Source organism: Epinephelus moara, chromosome 24 (assembly GCF_006386435.1).
Source record: "Epinephelus moara isolate mb chromosome 24, YSFRI_EMoa_1.0, whole genome shotgun sequence".
Classification (NCBI taxonomy): Eukaryota; Metazoa; Chordata; class Actinopteri; order Perciformes; family Serranidae; genus Epinephelus; species Epinephelus moara.
The window spans coordinates 29,272,709-29,296,142 of NC_065529.1; the positions used below are offsets into that span (position 1 = coordinate 29,272,709).

The window sequence follows — 23,434 nt, forward strand, 5'->3', positions numbered from 1 at the left end:
CAGGCAGGTGGGTCACCATAAAATCAAAAGAGGTTAAAAGAGGCTCTGTTACCTCAGTGCTTTGGGTGAGAACTTGTGGTCCAGACCTTTGTGGCGATCCAGGTGATTTAATCCAGCATTCAAAGGCTTTCATCTGGGGATGAGTGTTGCACAAGCTAAGAAAAACCATTTAACTTGAGTAAGTAGTTTCATTTGAGAACCTGGACTAAAAAGCTTATTGCATACTTTAAAGGCCGTGAGGTATGAACAAGGTGTTACTATTTGATAGTATATCATCTGATCCCCAGATGGATGGCTGACGACAATCCAGCACATCAGCAGGTAATTCACTCAATTATTCACCGTGGACATCGAGACATTTAGAACTTTAGCTTCTCATTTAGTCTTTTTCTAGTAATTTTCCAGGCGTTTCAATGATGAAAACAGAATGATTATTCAAGCAGGCCTGTTAGGTAGCTGATCCAAACCGCGTCCATCAGTGTGTGGTTTGGCTCAGCCACCGAACACAACAGACTGTCAGGTCTGCATAAAAAATCAGTGGTGCCAGCCTGCCCCTAATTCGGGACTAATACACCTCCAGAGTCATCTATCTATCTATCTATCTATCTATCTATCTATCTATCTATCTATCTATCTATCTATCTATTAAAATGGGCTGGTTATAGTTTGCAGCACTTAATTTGTATTTGGACTGTGTTTGAGTGCCCCACATCAGGGCTGCAGGTCACGGCTGACCTGTACTGAATATTACATGATCTGCTATAACAGTGGGGGGAAAAGAGACCCATTTATCTGCCATCTTGTCTGGTCAGATTGTATCTAGCACACGTACAACAAAACACCTCATATGAGCACTATTCAGCTGAACAAATAAGTGGCAAAACAGCACCTGCAAGAGTTCAATTGAGCGTGTATAAATCAGAGGGAACAACAGTTTCGACAGTGTGCATGTGATGTTCACATGTCCATGTCATGGTTGAGAACAATAATAATTTTACTCAAGCAAAAGCAAAAGTCACCTGCTTCTTTGAGGCTGAGCATAAATAAGAAAAACCCAGGTTCATATTTAATTAATAGGTTTTAATGTTTAAATGTTTATATAACTTGTGTCAGTTTCAGAAACATGCAAAGGCAAGATAATCTTAAGTTTTTCTGTTCAGAGGGCAGTTGCGGTCAGGTTATTTTGCTAATGGAACAACAATAAAATGATTATTTTAAATAGGATGCAAGGGAATAAATACATTATGGTTGTTTCAGTGATTTAAAGTGTCTTTTATCTCTATTTAGTGCATGGGTCGGAAAAAGGAAGAGGTTATTTTGAGTGAGGTGTCAGTTTAGAGCAGGAATCCTTCCTTGACTTGACTTCCGGGGAGGAATTTGGGGAATTTAATATCGCCTCAGGGAGTTAGTTATCTTTGACAGCAGTTTGCTATGGTTGCATTTGGACACACACAAATGTCACAATCACCCTTTTTTTTTTTTGCTTGTTTGATGTGCAGCTGGATTGAATTACTCTCTGCCCTGGCACGCTGATGCTTTTTGACTTCTCCTACCACACTGATTGAGCTTGTGCATATAAAGTACCAGTTTACAGCACAGTTTACTTAGGTGTAATTATATCTTACCAAAACATACTGTTCCAGCCCCAGATAACATCTCTTTCCGTATTTAGTGGCTTTCTTTGGAAAACAAGTTACCCTTTAAGGCTCTGCTGGATCACAGTGGAATTTTCCTCCATTTGATTCTAACAAGGGATCACTTCAAATCATGTAGATGCTATAAGGATTGACGCATGCAATATGAAATAACATCGCCCAAATGCTGTTTGGGGATATTTGATTTTACAAAGCGCTTCATAAAGTCAAAACTTAAACAATGTACAGGGGAGGGGGAAAGAGAGAGTTACAACGTGCACTCTGCTCAGTTCCTTTCGAAGAAAATTAGATGAGGGGAGGGGGTTAGTGACAGTGGTAGGATACAGAGCTTCTGCAAACCACATATCAATCTGGGTGCAGCAAGGGATGAGGACTGCAGTGCTCTGAGATCCCAAAATAATACTGCGAAGGATTGCTTAATAGGTAAGCTACGTGTGAACAAAATCATGTGTGTATGGTTGGGAGATTTAATATATTTGTTGTGAAATTTTAATAGTTCAAAGGCTTAAGATGGGTGTGCAATTAATCAGAGTTTTTGTTAAGTGAACTGTTAAATTGTGTTCCTCTGCAGGCGACACTGCTTTTTGGATTAAACAGTAATTAAACCCGAGGGGCAACTGCCACACAGCGGATAACGGTCCTCAATCTGTCTTGTGATGTGACTGCTGCTGCGCCAAAGTGGCGCTTTTGCGCACGATGGAGGACCTTTTACGCGAGCAGAATAGTTGGTCGCAGAATGTTTCCTGGAGCAACTCAAGTCGTGGCAATGACAGCAACTTAGGAAACACCACAGTGAACCCTTTAAAACGAAATGAAGAAGTGGCAAAAGTGGAAGTTGCGGTCCTGGTCCTGGTGCTGCTGCTCGCTCTGACCGGCAACCTGTGCGTCCTGTGGGCCATCCACACCTCCAAGCACAGCCAGTCTCGGATGTATTACTTCATGAAACACCTGAGCATCGCAGACCTTGTCGTTGCAGTCTTTCAGGTCTTGCCACAACTCATTTGGGATATCACGTTTCGCTTCTACGGGCCGGATTTGCTGTGCAGGCTGGTTAAATACCTCCAGGTCGTGGGGATGTTTGCGTCTACCTACATGCTCGTCCTGATGTCCATCGACAGGTGCTTAGCAATCTGCCAGCCTCTTCGCTCGGTGCACAAAAAACAAGATCGCTTCTGTGTGATCGCCTCGTGGATGCTCAGCCTGATCTTCAGCACTCCTCAAGCATACATATTTTCTGTGAGGGACGTCGGGAACGGAGAGTATGACTGCTGGGGGGACTTCATACAGCCATGGGGGGCCAAAGCATACATCACATGGATGAGTCTCAGCATTTACATTCTCCCAGTGGCAATTCTAAGCATCTGCTATGGATTGATATGTTTTAAAATATGGCAGAATTTCAATTTAAAAACCAGAAGGGATCACTTCTTGGCTCTCACTCCAAGGCCCTCCAAAGGCGCTCATCCCCTCTGTCGAGTGAGCAGCGTGAGGCTCATCTCCAAAGCAAAGATCCGCACAGTGAAAATGACATTTGTTGTGGTCCTTGCCTACATTGTGTGCTGGACTCCTTTCTTCTTTGTCCAGATGTGGTCTGCATGGGATCCTGCTGCACCAAGAGAAGGTAAAGGCACACTCAGTGTTTCATTTAATTAGATTTTATTGATTTATTTATTCATTTACTTAGTATGTATTTATTTATTTACCAATACACAGTACTGGACATTTTTATCGTTATTATTATTATTATTATTATTATTATATAGATGCATTTTTATTGTTATATTAGTTGTTTTATAACTTTTACTTTTTGTACTGCACGGAGGATGGCTTTTGTTGTACTCCACAAACACTCCCTTATGTTCAGTTTTTTTTTTTAAATGTCAAACAATATAATAATAATAACAACAAAAAATAATACCAATAATTATGTTACGCACTGTTGCCTCACAGCAAGAGAGTTGCTAGTTAGAGTCCTGGGCTGGGGGAGCCCTCTGTGTGGAGTTTGCATGTTCTCCTTGTGTCAGCGTGGGTTTCCTCCAGGTACTCCGGCTTCCTCCCACAGTCCAAAGACATGCAGGTTAATTGGTGACTCTAAATTGGCCGTAGGTGTGAATGTGAGTGTGAATGGTTGTCTGTCTCTATGTGTCAGCCCTGTGATAGTCTGGAGACCTGTCCAGGGTGTACCCTGCCTCTCACCCAGTGTCAGCTGGGATAGGCTCCAGCCCCCCTGCGACCGCCAACAGGACAAGCTGCTTCAGAAAATAAATGACAAACAAATGAATGTATGAATGAATGATAATAATAAGAAGAATTATAGCTGCTGCATAGTAATGGTTGGGGCTGGGCAATTTTAGGCAAATTTAGGCAATTCTGAGCAACAAGAGGCAGAATAGGAAGACAACAAGAAAGGTTTCATTACAATGTCCATTTTTGCATCAGTTGAGGCTTGAACTCACAACCTCTGACACCAAGGCAAATCTTCTATCTGACTGAGCTAATCAGCAAGTGACAACTCATTTGTGGCAGATTTGAAACTGCTGTCATAAATTCAGTTATCAAGACAAAGATCTGAAAATACACATCTTGCATCTAGACAGCATGGAGATGTTGTTAATTTGTTTTAACAATGACTGATTTACTCCATAAGTGAAAAACTGATGTGTAAAGATGCTCTATTCCCATTGACAGCAATGGTTCACATCACATCAGTTTTGGATATAAAATTCTGATATTTGCCAAACATCATCTACCATGACTCCAAATTTTTGTTAATTTTTTTCATGAACATTGAAAATGTATTTAGCAAGAATTTGCAAGTATATGTTTACAGTACTGTTTACAGACATCTTAATGCACTGCTTAATTTTTGATAAATCAAAAATCTGTGTGGACAATATGTGGAGGACGGTCCGAAGATGCTCTGTAACATGTTTGGTGTCAATTGAGCAAACATTGTGGGAGAAGATAGGTTTAAGAAGTTTGAGTGATGGACAGTATTGGGGCTACATTTTGGTGAACGCTGCAAAGCTGTACCACATACGGTCGATTTGTTGGGAATTTTCAAAGTTTTGAACTTTAGACGCTTGCTGTAGCGCCACCATCAGGACTATTGACTTGTGTTTGCAGCTGAGCAAATCTGGTATAGGACTGGACCTTTGTGCAAAGTTTGGTGATTTTTCGCACATGGGAAGAAGGATTTCCTCGGAAGAAGAAGAAAAAGAAGAAGAAGAAGAGGAAGGAAGGAAGAACGAGCAGGAAAACAAGTGGGTCCTGGCAGGACTGCCTGCCTGGCCCCTAACTAGAGGAAGAACAAGGAAAAGAAGAAGAAGGAGAAATATAGGTGGTGGAGCACTTTTGGCACGCTCCCTCTGAGCGGCGCCCTAGAGTGTTGCCTCTGTCACCGATAGCAAGATCCACCACTGCAAATGCACAACAGATGAACAGATAAACCTGACATAAATGTCTTGTCCATTCACCAAAAGCAGCCATTTGCCTCATACCCTTATCAGTTTATGAAGATATTACCCCTCTTTTATGATGTCCCAAGTGCTCGGTGTCACAATGAGTCGATCATCTCTGCACAGGATTTATATTTGTGAATTTACTGCCCATAAAGCATGTGATGTAAGAAAAATCACCTTTTCTGCGGCAATATCTCAGCACTAAGTGCCTCATGATACAAAGGTCATTCTTCCACCTCATAAAATATCTCTGGGAATATATAAACAATTCATTTCACATTCAAGGCAACACAATGGTGTTTAACTTCAGACTTCCCCAGAGCGAGCGCAGATGAATGAGAGTGTCATTTACAGTGGCTATCAGTTTACAGAAAGTCTTCAGAGCCACTGGGAGAGTAACTGTACCAGGACATCAAAGAGTTCCTCTCTCTGTTCCCAGTGGTGGTTTATATAATTTCCATTTAACTGCATAGTTTGTGTAGATTTACCCCTCATATCTCGTGCGTTTGCCATTAGAGAGGCCAAGAGCAGGGGAGCAGATATGCTCCATAACCTTTCAAGTGATGTTAAGTGACTGAAATTGGATGAGTGTTCATTCAGAGCAGTCAGAGATTCAGATATGTCCAGACTCAGCCAAGCCAACCAACATCTGACTTTAGTCTTCTTCCAAGCAGATTTGTACAAAATTAGGAAAATAAACACATCAAAGCCAAGAATGTGTGCACTGTACACTGCAGTGCATGTTGTCATAGAGGCCCCGCTACTGTTGTGATGGATGGACTCAGCCACTAGGCTATTCACATCATAGATAACACTCTGTTTTTTTATTGGTTTATTCAGCTTAAGGAGAAGGAGAGTCTTCTGAACTGATAAAGGAATACAAAACTTTTCAGTTTAAAAATAAAAATCACCAAATTTGGGGATACGTGGTTTTCATTGGACAGTGACACTATAAAACTTTGGTCACTCTATAAATTAAAGCTACAGTAGGTAATATTTTCAGCCAATATGACAAATGGTTATTTTTTGGTAACTGTTGCTATATCCTGAGAGTAGTACACAAAGCAGAGTCTGTGAAAAAATATGCTCCTCTACCTCCTCATAGTGCTCTTAATGGCATTTGCAAAAAACACAAAAACAACCAATTAGAGCCAAGGAGTCTCAAACACAGTTATCAATCATGTCAGTCACTACTTTTGAGCTCTGGTAAAACTGTTAAACAAGGCAGTGCTGGTTAAATATGAATCAAGATTCAGTTACTGCATCATCTAGACAATGCAGTAACCAGATCTTGATTCATATTTTGCCTAGTTTAACAGTTTGACCTCAATTCATGAGCAGTGATTGGCATGATTGACAGCTGCATTACAGACTCCTCAGCTCTGATTGGCTGTTTTTGTTCACATGCAGTAAAGCCATTAGAAATGCTGCAAGAAAATAAAGTAGGCAGGGGAGATGATGACTGTTAGATATTATTATTTTCCACAGATTATCTGTCTCGTGTACTACTTTGTGAATATAGTGACAGTTTCACAATTTGTTCTCATTTCGCAGTCCTCAAATTCCACCACATGGTCAATGATTTCTGCATCAGACACAGACGAGAAACAGGCTTCCTTTCTTGGCAGTGTGATACGCCATCAGGCAGTGTCACTTAATAACACCACCAGACAACACCAGTTTGAAATGCCACCACACCTTAATGTAATTTGAAGACCTGCAAAGTCTGTAAAGGCAGGGTGGGAGGGGTGGAGAATGGGTCCAACAAGACAGGACTTTCACCCAGGAGACCGGTGTTGTCTTCCCGTATGAATGCAGAGCCAAACCATGATGGATTTTTCTAAATGTAACCTTGTGCCTTTGCTGCCTAAACCTAACTACGTAGTTTTGTCGCACAATGAAATAAATGTGAATGTGAGGTGTTTTACCAACATTGTACGTTTATTTTGAAAAAGACTGTCTGCATCTAACAAGCAGGAACTGTACATTTCCTGTGAAAATGGAAGTGCGTTTGAAAGGACACAATGCATGTAACAGGCGTAAACTGACATAACATTCCAGCACATCAACAACAGACACACCCAGGACACATAGTGCATCATATGTAGACGTGAAAATCTACTGACCCAGTGGCGATATGGGATGAGTTGGGAGTGAGAGTGTGTTGGTTTCAGCAAATATGTAGAGAATAATTGCACACTAAAGGTAAACTAAGTAAATTATAAGAAAAAATAACTAAAGTAAGCAAGAAGTAACAAATATTTAGTATACATATGTGATTGGGAGAAAGAAGAAGAGATGGGAGAAGCAAAGATGCTATTAATTTAAAATTTCTCAATATGATCTTTGGATCTGACGCACTTTCATGAAAGGTGAACTGGTAGGTTTGAATATGTAAATCAGCTGTTATGAATACCATTTCAAAGACAACTTATCAAATCTTCTGTCCAAACCCAGTGAAGACAATTTAAAAAACACTACTTTCTTATCTCTGCTGACCTACTGCATACTCTTTGAAGTAACGTCATTCAATTTTGACTCCTTGCATGTGAATTGCTTGTTGCTGAGCTTTAAAGACTAACTAAATGCATTTTCTGCACTGTTTTTCTTGCTTTTAGCTTTTGTTTTTAATGATCTATTGTTCCTTTAATGTTTTATCTTAACGTATTTCTCTTGTAAAGCACATTGAATTGCCTTGTGTATGAATGGTGCTATATAAATAAAATTGCCTTGCCTAACAACAAACACTCTTCTCCTGAGCCTGAACTTCAGTCATAGCATCACATTTTCAAACCTGCAGTGAAAACAGTAACAGTGATGGAGAAGCTGACTTTGTACAGTTGGGGAATGTTTGTTTAACTTTTAATAATCAACTTAGATACAGCAGTCATTCTTTATCAAGTAAATGATGACAGTATCATCACAGTCCCCCCTTTGAAATCAACATCACCCTGCTTCCATTTTTCCAACGTCAATCTCAGAAGAGCTGCACATCATGATATTATCGAAAAAGAGGCCAAGATGGATGTTTCTTCTCTCATTCCTGGCAGCACAAGAAAGTGTTGGATGTACTGTCAAAGTGAACGATATCAGGGCGGAAAATTTTAAAAAGAAGTTTGAAAGCTGTCATTTTGTGACATTTCCCCTCAAGAGAACTCTGCTCCTCACATCATCGAGAAACCTCCCAACTCTGGACGGGGTGTTGGACTTATCTGTTGAACACGTCTCATAATTCTGACGGGTCATTTGGTTGACACTTTGCACAGCACACCTCTCACAATAAAGCAAAGGACTATAGAGAAGCAGAGCGGCATGAACAGGTCAGCAGTTTCACTTGAGGAGAGAAGAAGACAACGCACTAAATCTCTCTCGCTCCATCAAGGATTAGAAAAAAAGACCTGGAAGTCTTCCACTTTTCCGCTGTTCACATGGCGTGCTCCCTCAATGTGCTCTGTGTCTCTAACGATTGGAAATTTAATCACTTCAGTGAATGAGGAAAATAAGGTGTATTTTTCCATCCAGGACAGCCTCTTAATTTAAGCTATTTATCAGTTTTCTGTCAGGCAGCTAAAAATCCTATTTGTGTGGCATCCATCAACCTTCCTTGTTTTTTTAAGCTTTAATCCCAAATGTTTTTTTAGGGTCGTCTGAACTGCCTCAGCATGTCAGTTCATAAATTTCGCTGTAAATGATTTAAGTGCAGCTGCCCTGAACAAGGGTAGATAGGTCTATGTTTAAAGTAGAAATTAAATGAAGAGTCCAAACCTGCCCTGTGTGTTTGTGTGGCTTGTTGCGTCTTGGTTAAACTTGTAGACTTAGACAGTGGTGTAGTGGTAGTTGATGAGGTGAGTGTACTATTAGGTATATAGGTAGGTTACAGATGAGGAAGTGGGCATACTCTCCTATATATTACAATGGCTGTTTTGCTGATAGGTGGGTATACTGTCACTGGATAGAAAAAGAAGTGGGTATACCCCGTATACCTGAGTATACCCTTCACTACACCACTGGACTTAGATATGTTAATACATTTTGAACAAATGTTTACAGCCACACCAGCAGCTTAGCCTGTTGGGATGCTAAAGCATGCTATTTAGTAGAGGTGGGACAAGTCAACACATTCTCACTCTGACCTCACCACATATCGACGTGTGGTCATGGATTTTCCAAATCCAGATAGGACATGAAAGGTACACTGGGTGCGTTGGCTTTTGGCATTCTGGGACACCGTGTCAAGTTCTGCCTGTTACAGGCGTTTTCTACTTTCAAAATATCGTAAGTGCTATATCATAGGCAACTGGACTTGCTTGCGTTTCTTGAAGATGTTTCGCCTCTCATCCAAGAAGCTTATCAGTTCTAAATGACTGGTACGGAGTGTCAGGCTTTAAACCCTATGTGGGTGTGAACCCTTGCAGAGTCGTAGGGGTCACGTGAGCTCTTAGTTTCAGAGCCGTTAACAATGTACCAGTCATTTAGTACTGAAGAAGCTTCTTGGATGAAAGGCGAAACGTCTTCAAGAAACGCAAGCAAGTCCAGTTGCCTACGATATAGCACTTATAATTACCATGACCTGGATGACTGAGAATCTTCACTGACAAACTCTTATCAATATACACTTCCGTTGTCACAGGAAATTTACCGTTTGCATACAGTCTTTTTCAAAATAAATACACTATTAGTAAAACACTGTGAATTTACGTTCTTTCGCCCTTTGCACATGGGTGGGTTTCGGCAAAAAAACCACGTGGTTAGGTTTAGGATAAAAGAACAGGGTTTGGCTTTATATTCTTAAGGACGCAAGTACCGCCAAGTGCCATTAAACTATAATGGCGACCAGCTGTATCATTCCGATGTTAAAGGACAGCTTTTCTGTCAGTGTCTGACGCTGCAAGTCATTGCCCAAGCACCAGACTTCGACGACTTCGGAGTGAGACCCGGTTGGACAAGCAATAGTTTTGTATGTCATAAGTGAGTCTCAAGTCTTTGCACTCAAGTCCTGAGGCAAGTCCCAGAGTGAAAAGTCCCCAGTCAAGTCCCAAGTCCCAAACTTTGAGTTTCAAGTCCTAAACAAGTCATAATGTGCTCTTTACCAAACGCAATGCAGTAATATATTACATTTACAATAATCATACTGCTTATGACTGGATGCCATTGGATTGGTTCAAACAAAGTGGATCATCTGGGGAATCAACTGTCAACTTGGGAATATGTATTTTTGATTTGGGGTTGAACTGTCCCTTTAAAAGTGCAGCTGGAAGGACCAAACAAAGCACACACACACACACTGAGTTTGGACTTTGGCCCACAACCAGGTGATTACATCTTATTGGAATGGAGGAAAACCTGCTACTTTAGAGGCTTTCTAAAAATCCATCCATTCATTTCTTTTCTAAACTGCTTATCCTATTCAGGGCAACAGGGGGCTGGAGCCTATGCCAGCATGCACTGGGTGAGAGGCGAGGTACACCCTGGCCAAGTTGCTGGTCAGGGACAAGGTTTTTCAATTTTTTTCAAAGGACAAGGCCAGTGATATCTTATATTTTTATCCTTGTCAACAAATGAAAAGCAACAACATTTTAGTCCATCTCTCGGTGCTTTCTGACTTATCTACCCTGCCTGTGGCGCACAGCTCCAAACCCAGCTCCTGCTGAGGATGGAAGTTTTTGAAGATGCCTCACAAATATGTCGTTTCGTTTTGTAGAGAATGTAACTCAAACTGGAGAGAATGGTGCATTTGTCTGGGACAGTTTGCAGCAGCAGATTTGGTGCATTACTGAGTAAATGTGTATCTGAGATTGACTCAACGTCCTTTATTCATGCTGTAAGAATATACATATTCATCAAAAATATCAAGCACATGTTGTTCTCTCTCTCTGTCTCTGTCCTTAGAGATGGCCTTCATCATCGCCATGTTGCTGGCCAGTCTCAACAGCTGCTGTAACCCCTGGATCTACATGTTCTTTGCCGGTCACCTCTTCCATGACCTGATGCAATGCTTCTTCTGCTGCTGTAGAGAGTACCTGACAGCCTCCTCCTCCAGCTGTGATCGACAGTGCAGGCACAAAAGCAAATCCCCCACTTGCGTCATCAAGATCACGGGCAGCCAGAGGAGCCTCACACACACATCCAGCACTGGGGGACCGGGACATTGAAGAGCCAGTTGAAAGCCATCCAGGCTTGCTGTAGTCGAGCAATCCGGCAATCATGCAAGTCTCACATGTCAGGCATTTAAGCATCTGCAGTGGCACTGTGGTGGCAACTGCTACAATTTTTTTTTAAATTGAGCAAAGTAGACATTGTAAATCTCCTGCAAAGATCTCTATCGATGCATGACTTTTGCTTTCTCATATTACCACTTGTCTTCTGGACTCCCTTTGCACCTGCAAACCATATATTTCTCTTACACTGTAGCTTTTTAAGATGTATCCTAAACAACCGTAAGCATTTTCAAAGTTGTTTGTATGCCTCTGTCCTTTAGTCTTAAACCTTAAAGTCTTGTTTCAACAGTTGTCCTGATTTCACTTTGAAAGACAAGTAATTATAACACAAATTATAATGATGTTGCACAAGGAATTCTTTCGTCAAGTCAGTTAATTCTTACTGCATTTTAACCTCCTGAGATCCATGCTTTTGTTTGGTATGCATTTTTAATTTAGTTAGTAGGATCTGAAAAGTATAAAAAACTAAGCATTGTCTTTGAACAGTTTGTAGTTTTGGGAAAAAATGATTTTTTCTGGACTCCATGAAATCCATCATCCTTATGTCGGGATGATGGATTTATTTTTATCGGTCATGTGTGTATAAAATATAAAACAGTTTATTTCAATGCTTGAACATTGTTGTGCAAAAACAAAACTACAAACAAAGAAGCTTTCGTTCAATGTTTTGTAACTCTATACTCTAGGGCAGTGGTTCCCAATTAGTACCACCCCAGGGTCAAGGTTTATCTTAAGTCCTTAGTTCAAGGTCCACACAGTTTAATACATTCAGCGTCATACTTGCGTTTGGCCATGTCGCCGAGCTAGTTTGTTGTCTTTATTAAGTAGCTGTCCGTTAGTCACTCACTTTACAGCAGGAAACAGCACTTTAAAATAAAAGCTCTGTGCTGGAAATTCACTCTACTTAAAAATAAAGTGTGTTTTTTACAAACTTGGAATGTTCCAGAGCCCCTTGTGGTCCGTTCAGAATGGATCCGTGACCCACTTCTGGACCACGACCCACCAGTTGGGAACCACTGCTCTAGGGATCACTGTTAAATACTGCTCATTTCAATGCCTGAACATGGCTGCGCAAAAGCAAAATTGCAAATAATGTGACGTATCTGAATTTTTGTTATTGCTATTCCAAGCTAGGAATGTCTTTTAGGTACAGTCCGTCACACCTAATTGGCCTGTGTGAAATGCTGCAACAATACAATATTAAAGTTTCAGTGTAGTGTCCGGAAATGAGGACAGGTTTAAGTTAAGCATAATGAAGTACAAGGTGCAGCAAACCCAAAATATGAGGTTATTAAAGGATTAGATTACAAAAATATTTTAAGCTCCGTGCGAATGGGCATTAATTCAGTGACTGTAATGATTGTTTACACCTTTAAAGCAGCATTATTTTGTGTACAGGCATTTTATAGTTATTATATTATATGGGTGAATAAATCCAATATATTGATATGCATACATGATAGATAATACCTACTTTTGAGGTTTGGCTTAATGCAAATATTTGCAAAGCCAAAATCCAAACAGTGAGGCTGGTTTCAGCATGCTCTCAGCAGACTTTCCTGTGCTACAGATCGACCAGTGTTTGTCTTTTATGATGTGATATGAAATTCATTTTGTAAATACTTTCCACTGATCCTTGTGTGTGTGTCTATATGTCATATCAATTTCATCTCTTCTTCTCTAGGTGGTTGGGATTTGAGAGTAATAAGGTACCTGGACTTATAGGCACACTGAAGCGCCGTTTATCTCGTTGGGATCAAACTAGAATAATAGTTCCCCCCTGTGGCCACTCCGTTTATTGCTCTGTTTCTTATGCTCTAGATTCAAGGCATTGTGCCAACTGTTTATACTCAACATATGAAGAATGTCATATCTGGATCAGATAGTGTGCAGTCTTGGCTTACTGGGTGTGTTTCAACATTTCTTTAATTTTATATAACCTGGAAGGTTGTCCAACGAGACCATGTGGGAACACGAGAACTCACTTTCACATTTAGTTTTAGAGTCATTAGAGTCTAACATCTGACACAACTCACTGATGCTCAAATCTTTCTGTCATGGTATGTGGGAAATTACTTTAATTTAGTGCAAGGAACCATTGTATTGAACTTAAAACATGATTTATTTGAAGTTTGACAGCTTAAATAAATACATGGATGGATTACTGACCATGTCTATGTGGCACAGGCCCAGGGGCCCACAGTGTCAGCACCCCTCACCCCTTCCCCCCAAGAAGACACTCAAAATGACTACAAATAGACACAAAAGTATATCAAACAGACACAAAATTATATCAAAGAGACAAAAAAAATGGCTACAAATGGACACAAAACAGCCACAAGGAGACATAAAACTGTCTTGCTCCTGTGTAGCAGAGGTGTTAGGCCCAGGAGCCCACTGTCTCATAATCCACCCATGCATCAATATAGAGTAAAAAGAGTGAAATCCATGCTTAGACAATTTTCATTGTGTTAATAAAACAGGACATTAGTATAATTCCATCCAGTAATAGACATTAAATCAGCTCAACATGTGAACTAACAAACAAAAATGACACGCATCTTGTCATTTTTGCCACCAGATGTTTCGTGGATCTTGTCAAAGTCAGTGAAATGTCCAGTAAATGGTCTTCGTGCCAGAGTAAAGCAGCTACTCAGCACTTATCCCTCCTTGTGTAAGAAAACCCTCACATCGCTGTATATTTTCCCCATTGCCTCAAAGAGTGGGCTAACGTAGGTGCGTATGAACATTGAGTTGAGTTGAGTCAGGCATTGTAACTCAAGCATAACAGTCTTAATGAAGGGAGCAACAGCCCAGATGTGCCAGAATGACAGACAAGCAAACGCAAAGCCCCAGAACACTGACAAAGGGATGCCAAACAAGGTGGTCAGGATGCGATAACAGCAGTACTTTGACCCTGTGAAGGTGACGTAGCTGGCTTTCCACACTCCACCCAGACTGTGTGTCCCAGCAGGTTCTGCGATCACATCTTCAAAGGAGACCTACGGCAATACAGAGAGGGTTCATTGATTTACTGTGTTTGGTTATACAGGCTTAAATGGTCAGTTCACACAAATCACAAATAAACTTGTTTTTCCAATTACTCCAGGCAGCATTTAGCCAGGCAGTACAGTACACATACACAGACCTCAAAATGAGACATCAAGTACATAATATGATGATATTTATATTATAATGGAAACGATTCATAGTAAGGACTGTGGATTATCCTGAGTAAGAGACACTGTTTCTGGAAACAAATGCATTTTCTCAGTGCTTTGACTGTCACTGTGGTGGTAGATGTGTCAGCAGCAGAGATCTGAAGCCCTCTGCAAAAGAAAAATTGAATCTGGATGTAACAATACCAAAAACTCATGGTACGATAATATCACAATAAAAGGTCTACAATGCTGTATTTATCATGATAATAAAAAAGAAAAATGATGACTCAAAAAACATACCATTATTAAAAATAAATCTGATGTGATTTGTCACCATATTCTTTTTGGGCCTAAGCATTATTTTATACAGTCTGTACTCTGAGTAAATTACGTCTTTTCAAGTCAATTTTGCATGCCGTGGCTTCAGGGCACTTGGATTACGACGGACGAGCCGTTCTAACGTTTTTGAAATGCATTAGCGGAGTTTTGTTACATTTTCAAAATGTGGGTTTCATGCACTTCAAGTGTAGCTGTTATTCCGGCTAGCTGTTATCCTCCGATACCCCGAGCAAGTTTTGTGGATTAAAAAAACTATACACTGGACTTCTTGTCGGCATGAGGGTGAGTAAGTACTGTCTGTATTTTCATTCAAAAGTTTCCTTTCCTTTAAACATTGTTTTTTGGTCAGTTTAAGGTTGGAGGAACATTTTAAGCCAAAAACAAGAGGGGTCACTTGTTGTCCCATTGTGCTGTGTAAACCTCAAAGCTTCAGGCTAGATTGCTAACAACACAGTTTTCACCATGGAATAATGGATAAATAATCACAAAAGTCATTCAGTGTCAGCTGTGGCTCAGAAGGTAGAGCGGTTCATCGTCTACAAATCGCAAGATCGGCAATTCGATCCCTTGCTCCTTCAGACCACATGTCGAGGTATCCCTGAGAACCCAAATTGCTCCCCATGGCTGTTCCATCGGTGTGTGTGAGAGTGTTAAAGAAAAAAATCTGAGTAGCAGGTGGTACCTTGTATAGTAGCCTTGGCCACCATTGTATGAATATGTGTGTGAATGGATGAATGTGACTTGTAGTGTAAAAAGTGCTTTGGGTGGTCGAAAGAGAGAGTCTCCAAAAAGACTCCACAGTTCAAGGCTGAATAACAAAGCTTCTGGAAGGGATATGACTGCACCAGAGCTCCCTTTGGAACAGCTTGATGGCTAACGTTAGCTTCTGGGCAAAAAACAAACAAACAAAAGGAATAAAAACAACAACAGTAAGTTTCTTACATGCAGCATTCCAGAGACATTTAATGTTGGTAACATATAATGTCCAGTATGTCTTTTTTTCATAGTTCTGTTCAACACCTGGTGGTGACACAGATTTGTTCATGAATCTCTGGAAAAGCTCCTCTGCAGAAATACAGTGCACAATTTATTTTTTAGAAAAAAAAACATCCCCCTGCTAGGTGGATTACAAAATCTACCAGCCTCTCAATAGATTACCATTGTTTTTTGGATGGTAAATTAAGCAAATCTAGCAGCCACTCGCATATTTTTCAGGCATTTGGCTGGTTGCTGGTGATAATTTCCAACCCTGTTTATTTCACTCTTGCCTGTTCAGAGTTTACTGAGAGTTTACTTGCCTGGTGGGCAAGCATGTCATCGAACCCTGACAATTTTCAATAAGAAGACATCAGTGAAATAATCATGTAATATCTTCACAAAGAGGTATCCTCACAGTCCCATGACAGTATCAAAACATTTTTTATTGCAATATCGCAAAATTTGATATCTTTTAAGGACTGGCTTAAAGCTTAAACATTACTCAAAATAAACCCTTTAAAACCTCCCAGGTAACTGAAAGCTTCAAATTGCAACCAATATTTTTTCCATAATTTCGAAGTTTAATTAAATGTTAGCAAAGGCTTCATAGTTAACAATCTGTTGTGCATGACAACACACACAGTCAAATCAACAAGTCAACCATAACCCAGTGTTAGAAAGAATTATCTCAGGCCTTTGCTTTACCAGCTATGATAATAAAGCAAACACAGATTATTTTCACCTTGACCACATCCTCATTGATTTGCTTGGGGTCTCTGTTGGTGAGGTCGATCTCCCTGCTGAGGCTGTCCCTCCTGATCATCGACCTGTGGCTATCGTTATCATACTCCATGGTCCTGGTCTCTGACTGAAAGAGCAGGCTGAAGCTGAGATAATGAAGCAAAGGTTGTGGAGAGGTGATGAGATGCCCTGTGGGCGTGGCAGTAGTCAGAGTCGAAATTGGGAAGTGGCAATTGAACTGAAACGCCACACAGTTTGTTTGTTTTTTCCAATCCAGGAATGCCAGTGATGACTATCTCTGTCAAAGATACAGAAGACACTGCTGACATGCAACACCAAGTATAGGGGCGCGCACACACACACACACACACACACACACACACACACACACACACAGACACACACACACAGACACACAGACACACACAGACACACTGTCAGTTAAAGTGAGAACACACAACTTTTCAGCTTCCCCCACCCATGTTGTTCCTGTTGGCGCCACTGTTGCACAAACAACCAAATCGCTTTCTGTTTCCCTCAGAGCTTCAACTATCACAGTTTCCAATCTTGGTTATCTGACATTCACCAGCTCTGCTACTGGGAATACTGACTTCAAAGAACCTACTGATACTTTTTGGTAACAAGAGTGCTTTCCTCTTCCTGTTTTGGTAGAGCAGTGGTTGATGCACTTTCTTTGTGCTGTAAACCGAGCCTTCATTTCCCCAGCCTGGTGTCAGACAGACAGAATTGCATAGTGAAAGAGAGGCTTATTAGGGAGACAGTCAAAATGCAGATGGTGTCTATAGATATGACAGTGCACAATCAACATTTACTTAATAATGATAAATTAAAAAAAGCATGTTTATTGCTAAAATATGGCATTTTTTTCTGAGGGAAGCATGTTGAAGTTCACGCTGCTGTAAGAAGGTGCTATACTGCACAACAGTCAGTATGGTATAAGATCATGTTTAATTCATTTCCATCCACATCGACAAAGTGACAGGAAAATCACTATGTGCATGAGCGTGCACTGGTGTGTATATGTATGTCTCGAAATGTGTGTGTGTGTGTGGGTGGGTGGGTGGGTGTGTGACCAAAGGTGACAGAGATGGTGATGGATGTTTTAAAACAGTGGTTTGGTTTTTATTGCTGACTGTGTATTGGCATGAATAAGCCAATACACAGCGATTTTCAGTAAGCAATCTGCTATATCCTGTTTTTACAGGATTGTGATGGTGAGGAAGAGGAAGTGGAATGTACACACACACACACACACCCCAAACACACACACACGCACAGAAATATATTGAGATATACCTGTTATAAATCAGTTCATGATGGACCCAAATGCAGAGTAAGAGGCAGGTTGACGTTTTCAACAAAGAGCGAGCTTTAATAAAGCTGATGTAGGTAACAGAAAGTCCAAATGACAGAAGAACCACAACTAACCAAAAACCAACTGGGACAATACGATGAACTCAGGTAAAAAATCTGAACAAAACACAAGACATCAGGTAGGAAACAGAGCAGGGGACGACACCAAGAACACGAGGATGAGCACAGGGATGAACGCAGAGGAACTGCCAAGTCCATAGGATAACAGAATATGAACAAAAACCTAGTATTATGCCAATACATGTACAGAAACATGCACACTACATGCACAACATGTGCACACCCCTCATTCGCATGGAAAGGAGTCCATCATATATTCTTCTAAGGCATATGTATATCCCCTGTCCTGCTGACCTTAGTATCATCCATGCAATAGTGTTGTAACAGACAGTGGTTTAAATATCTGTTTAGATATCTGTTTAAATCACAATGATGAGTATAAAGTGGAGAATAATTAGTTATCCATATCTATTGTTGCCATTTCTTCCCCTAAGAATACAATAATCTGAAGTATTTCTTCTTTTCTCCTGAGCTAAATATTTATAGTTTTGACATTCCTAAACTTCTGTAATTAAAATTAGGTTCTCATAAATTTTTGTTCCTGGAGCTTAAACTTTTTTTTTTACCAAAATATAAACCCAAACCCCAGTATTATGACATAAAGATGATACAACAATCCATTTGCATTACAGTCAATGCTGAAGTTAATCAAATTGTAAAAATCATACAGAGCTGTAACCCCAGTGTGAGAAAAAAGCACTGCTTTAACAAAAAGAGGGACTTTCATCTTTCTCATTTTCCTCAGATCAATCACTGTTTTGAAAGGTTTTAAAGAGACTATGTTTTCTTCATCTTATTTCAGATATTAAGAATTGTTATCCTCTTTTTGACTCACTAAAAAGAAAGTTCACCCTCTGCGGATGAAATTAAAAATTAAATCACCTATTTGTCACTGTATCAGGTCCAAATTATTGTTTGAACATGTCATGAGCCTTGTGTGATCATTAAAAAGGACCAGCAGATGCTGCTGGACTTTGATCAGAAGCATCTAAACTGTGGAAAACATGTCATTATAATCATTTTATTTTTTATATTAAAGAATCAAATGTCAACGCCCACTTCAGCTCAGTCGACTAGAACACCAGTGCGTGTAACGAACAACCCCAGTCTGGATGTGTCATTCTTTGGCAAGGTGAATGCTGAAGCCTCCGCAGCATCTCCCAGCACTCGTGAGGGTGGGCCGCACAATGATGTCCAGCACAATGTTCCACATTCTCTGCAGCCAGCGTGTGCCGATCTGGATACACTGGCTGCAAGGACCAACCATCCTGTCATGGAAAGAAACACAACAATTACAAACATAACCCCCAGATCCCAGAAAGAAAGATGTTTTTCTGAAACTTTTGCTTCCCCAAAAGCTGCACGAGATTTTTTTTACATCTGACTTCATATTCCTAATTTGGGGTCGAATCAGCACATGAACCCTTCGTAGTGCTGTCCAGCTTGCTCTCAGTTCCTCTTTTTCCACAGCACAGCATGCGCACTCATTAGACAATCAGATGTTCCAGGTCCAGAGAGAAAGCTGCCTAATGACTAATGATCCCCTGACTTTTAGTGCAACTGAAGGTCAGATTTTTACATAAATTGTCAAATATCTCAACATTCTGGATTGAAACAAAATTTTGTAGGGACACTCATGGCTGCCAGACGATAAATGCTTATTACATTGATGATCTAGTAAATTTTCCTCTACTGCCACTTTTCGTGGTTTTCATTGAAAATGTTTGACAACTATTAAATTGATTGACCGACTACCTGCAAAACAATGTCATTCCCATCAGCCTCATATTAGCTGCTAACACGCTAACTAAGATGGTAAACATAGTTAGCATTATACCTGCTTAACATCAGCATGTGAGCTTGCCATTGTGAGAATGTTAGCATGCTGGTTTTAGCATTTAGCTCAAAGTACCACAGTCTCACAGGGCTGCTTGCAAGTGTCTTATAGGGATGTGAGCACCACAAACGAACTTCCATGAAACCAAAAACTTGTGGGCAACAGCACTCACATAAGACAAAAAAATCCAAATGTATAATTTAATAAGGCAACACATGGTCAGAAGCGTTTCGGCCTAAGCCTTCTTCAGTGTATCAGTGTGGTTTGATACACTGAAGAAGGCTTTTTTTGTCTTTTGTGAGTGCTGTTGCCCACAAGTTTTTGGAATCATTCTGCAACTTGCACCCTTTGTTTTTTAAAAATATTGGAGTTGTGCGTACTCCTTCCCTAAACTTCCATGAAACCAATGTCACTGGGGTGGAGTCAGAAATTTCAAATGGGTAGCTCAAGGCCTGGCCAAATGAAACCCAAACTATCTGTATGACTTGACACCACGAGCAGGAAGTAAGAAACAATGTCTTTGTTGTTCCCTTAAAGGTCTAGTGTGTAGGTTTTAGTGGCATCTAGTGGTGAGGTTGTAGAACTGAAACATGTGCCAAGCCTGCAGGAGAGATTGGCATGAAAATGTGAAGACTTGAATGGTCTTCACTATAGACAGTCACAACTTTAAATACGTCCCTAACGTCATCAAACACTTGCAGTTCCGCTCAACTACAAGGTTAGATTTAGGCAACAAAACTATGTAGATAAGTTTAGGAAAATATCAGGGTATCATGTCATATATGTCACTAAGGTAGCATGCAACACCTACAAGCATACTAGGCTACACTGTTATTACAAGAAGTCAACGCTGACTTTGGGAAAGGAACACCAGTCTCTTGGGTGACAGCCCGTGTTTTTGGACCCATCCACCTCCCTTCCTGCCCACCCTATGAAGGCTTCTTTGATATTTGTACAACTTTACATGAACTTTGTCACTTTATATGCTATGTCCTTCCTCCTCTGCTCCTGTATTAATTACTATGCCCACTGGAAACGCACCGCCTTACAATAAACATAAGAATTGGTCCTAATAAGCTGCTTGCACAGTCAACCTATGTAGCTGCTATGACCTCTGGCCCTGATCACCCAGCAAGCAAATTACAAACCTTTATTGGTCCTCTGGCAACTAATATAAAATCTACAGCGAGAAATTTAGGCATCACTTTTGATTCTAAGTTGAACTTTGAACCACATTTCAATAATCTCATAAATCCTGCTACTTCCACCTAAGAAATATTATCAGAATCAAATCAGCTGTGTCTTTTCCTGTCCTAGAAAAGCTTCTTCATGCTTTTGTATTCTTATGTTTTGACTACTGCAATGCACTGTTTACATGCCTCAGTAGATCTTCAGCAGCTCCGGGCCCCGAAGCTCTGGAATTCCCTGCCTGAGGAGATCACGCTGGCTAGCACATTACCTGTTTTTAAATCATTGCTTAAAACATGTTTTTATAGGAAAGCTTTCCCTTTTAATGCCTGACTTATACTCTGTGTGAGAGAATACACCCTGTATGTAGATTTAAACACATCATTCTAAGGTGATGAAAACACAGTTCCTATATGCAGGTGAATACAAACCAAAGGAATCATCGTTATGAATATTAGATTAAAAAAAATTGTCAATAAATGCCCCTAAATCCTACACACCGGACCATTAATATGGAAGGCCTGATGTAACCTACCAGATGTGCAGGCAGCTGAGGATGGCGAAGAGGAGTCCGGCGATAATTGAAACGGGAATGGCCAGAAGCACTGTGAATATCCTGTACACCCAAACCCGAGACACCTCAAACAGGGCATTACTCCAGATCCACACTCTGTCCCCACTGCGCACTGACACTGGCTCAGCAATCACATCCTCAAATGACACCTGGACACACAAAGAGAAAGTGGTGCTGATGCATGTTCCTGTTGAACTTGATCCACGCTCAGAAATAAATTATATCCACTGGAGGGCAGTGCAATCAGCCAAGCTGTTTTCTTTTTCAGCTAATTCACTGCATATGACAAATGCACAAAAGGTGCATAAAGTAATGTTTAATAGAGCTGCTGCATAGGATTGCAATACCTTGAGACAGTCATTGATGCCTCGGGGGTCTCTGACATTAATCAGAGGCTTGGTGTCACTGATTTCCACCAGTGTAGACGTATGAATGTTCTCCTCTTCTTCCAGAGCAGGAGGGGCCCTCCACAGAGTCTCAGGTTCCCCCTCATTGTCATATTCATCAGAACCACTGGAGTCCTCCAAGTCAATCTCTACTTCCTCTGAATCTTCCCCTTTCATCATGGTGCTCCTCCAAACACGTGAAGAAAAGGCAATCCAGAGAGCAGAGTTAGTGCCTGTCACTTCCTTTACAGTTCAGACCGCGGCCGCAGACCGGACCCCTCAGCTGGCTGTGCTCTGAGGTTATATTGGGAACATTACAGTGCCCTGCGTGGTATTTGCAGATGGTCTTTCAAGTGAAGATCATTTTCCTGTGCTGTGGGAGGGATAGGAAGGGTAGGGTAGGTTATAAATACTGAGAGATGGCTCTGTATACACTGATACACCCCGCTGGGAATGCATTCACACAGACACAGACTACACACGACAAATTTGCATGCATGAGAGAAAAGATGGAGTAAAACAGGTGTTTAAAGTGCACATTGTAGAACTTACAACTCTAATATTTAGTAACACAGGTGTACTTGCCTGATTCTAGTTCCCTCCTTACTGTTCTCTATTATTTCCACATCTGATTTAACTTTAGAAAAGTGTCTTTGTGTCAGATAGGTGTCTGACTTGCAACACAATGCTGCCTCCTTCTGGTTTCTCTTCTTAAGAGCAGTCAGATGTGCCCGTGCCCCATTCATGTGTGAAATACTGCAAGTATCAGATGGTGCTGAACGTCATGGTTCACTTTAAAATAAACAAATGAATACACAAGACCCATTGGAACACTATTAATATTTTATTTGGACACTCCTCTTAACTTAGAAAAAAAAATGCAACACCATCCTATGAATATCTCAATTTAATATGACCCTATTGAAATGCTAAGCTTTAAAAGTATATTATCACAGCCTTTTTTCCTTTTTTAACTAGGGGGCTGTCACTTTATATAAACTGTATATTACGAATTTCTCTTTTATTTTTGACACATGAAAAGCTAAAGTGACTTCTACATATGAACTTCTGTAACGTTCAAGCTCTTGCCAAACAAGTTCATACAATGCTGATTTAACCTATTGCCACCAGTAATAAGCTCACAGTAAACTGGAATAGTGCTCCGGGGATGAAGTTTTTCTAAAGGCTGACGCAGATGTTAGCGTCAGGATTCAGACAACAGGATTTTTCCATTGGATTTTGGATTATTGCAGAAAATAAGCTCTATGGCAAACAGTTGCCACAGTTTTATGATACTTACACCTTTTGTTCAGCAAGATAATCTTCACAAATGAGCACTATTTATTGATTTTTGAAGCCTAAATGCAATAACCAAGAGTGAAAAGTCAATGTTAGGCTATAAACTAAATACACTATGGTTGCATGACTCATCATTCCTACC

General features: G+C 40.5%; 3 protein-coding genes across 3 annotated transcripts; 1 reads left to right on the top strand and 2 right to left on the bottom strand.

Annotated features, from left to right (window-relative positions):
* Window positions 1-1,982: 1,982 nt before the first annotated feature.
* Window positions 1,983-12,939, top strand: oxtrb (oxytocin receptor b). Its single transcript, XM_050039132.1, has 3 exons — window positions 1,983-2,078; window positions 2,227-3,276; window positions 11,006-12,939. The coding sequence occupies exons 2-3, from the start codon at window positions 2,352-2,354 to the stop codon at window positions 11,266-11,268; spliced, it is 1,188 nt and encodes a 395-aa protein (XP_049895089.1). The 5' UTR covers window positions 1,983-2,078; window positions 2,227-2,351; the 3' UTR covers window positions 11,269-12,939.
* A 419-nt stretch (window positions 12,940-13,358) lies between these two features.
* On the bottom strand, window positions 13,359-16,906 carry LOC126386658 (caveolin-3-like). The gene is made up of 2 exons (XM_050039138.1): window positions 16,555-16,906; window positions 13,359-14,336 (listed from the first exon to the last, which is right to left on the bottom strand). Exons 1-2 carry the CDS (start codon window positions 16,663-16,665, stop codon window positions 13,995-13,997), a joined length of 453 nt encoding a protein of 150 aa, XP_049895095.1. The 5' UTR covers window positions 16,666-16,906; the 3' UTR covers window positions 13,359-13,994.
* A 1,026-nt stretch (window positions 16,907-17,932) lies between these two features.
* cav4a (caveolin 4a) lies at window positions 17,933-22,307 on the bottom strand. The gene is made up of 3 exons (XM_050039137.1): window positions 21,955-22,307; window positions 21,569-21,756; window positions 17,933-19,276 (listed from the first exon to the last, which is right to left on the bottom strand). The coding sequence occupies exons 1-3, from the start codon at window positions 22,171-22,173 to the stop codon at window positions 19,126-19,128; spliced, it is 558 nt and encodes a 185-aa protein (XP_049895094.1). The 5' UTR covers window positions 22,174-22,307; the 3' UTR covers window positions 17,933-19,125.
* Between the last annotated feature and the right edge of the window lie 1,127 nt (window positions 22,308-23,434).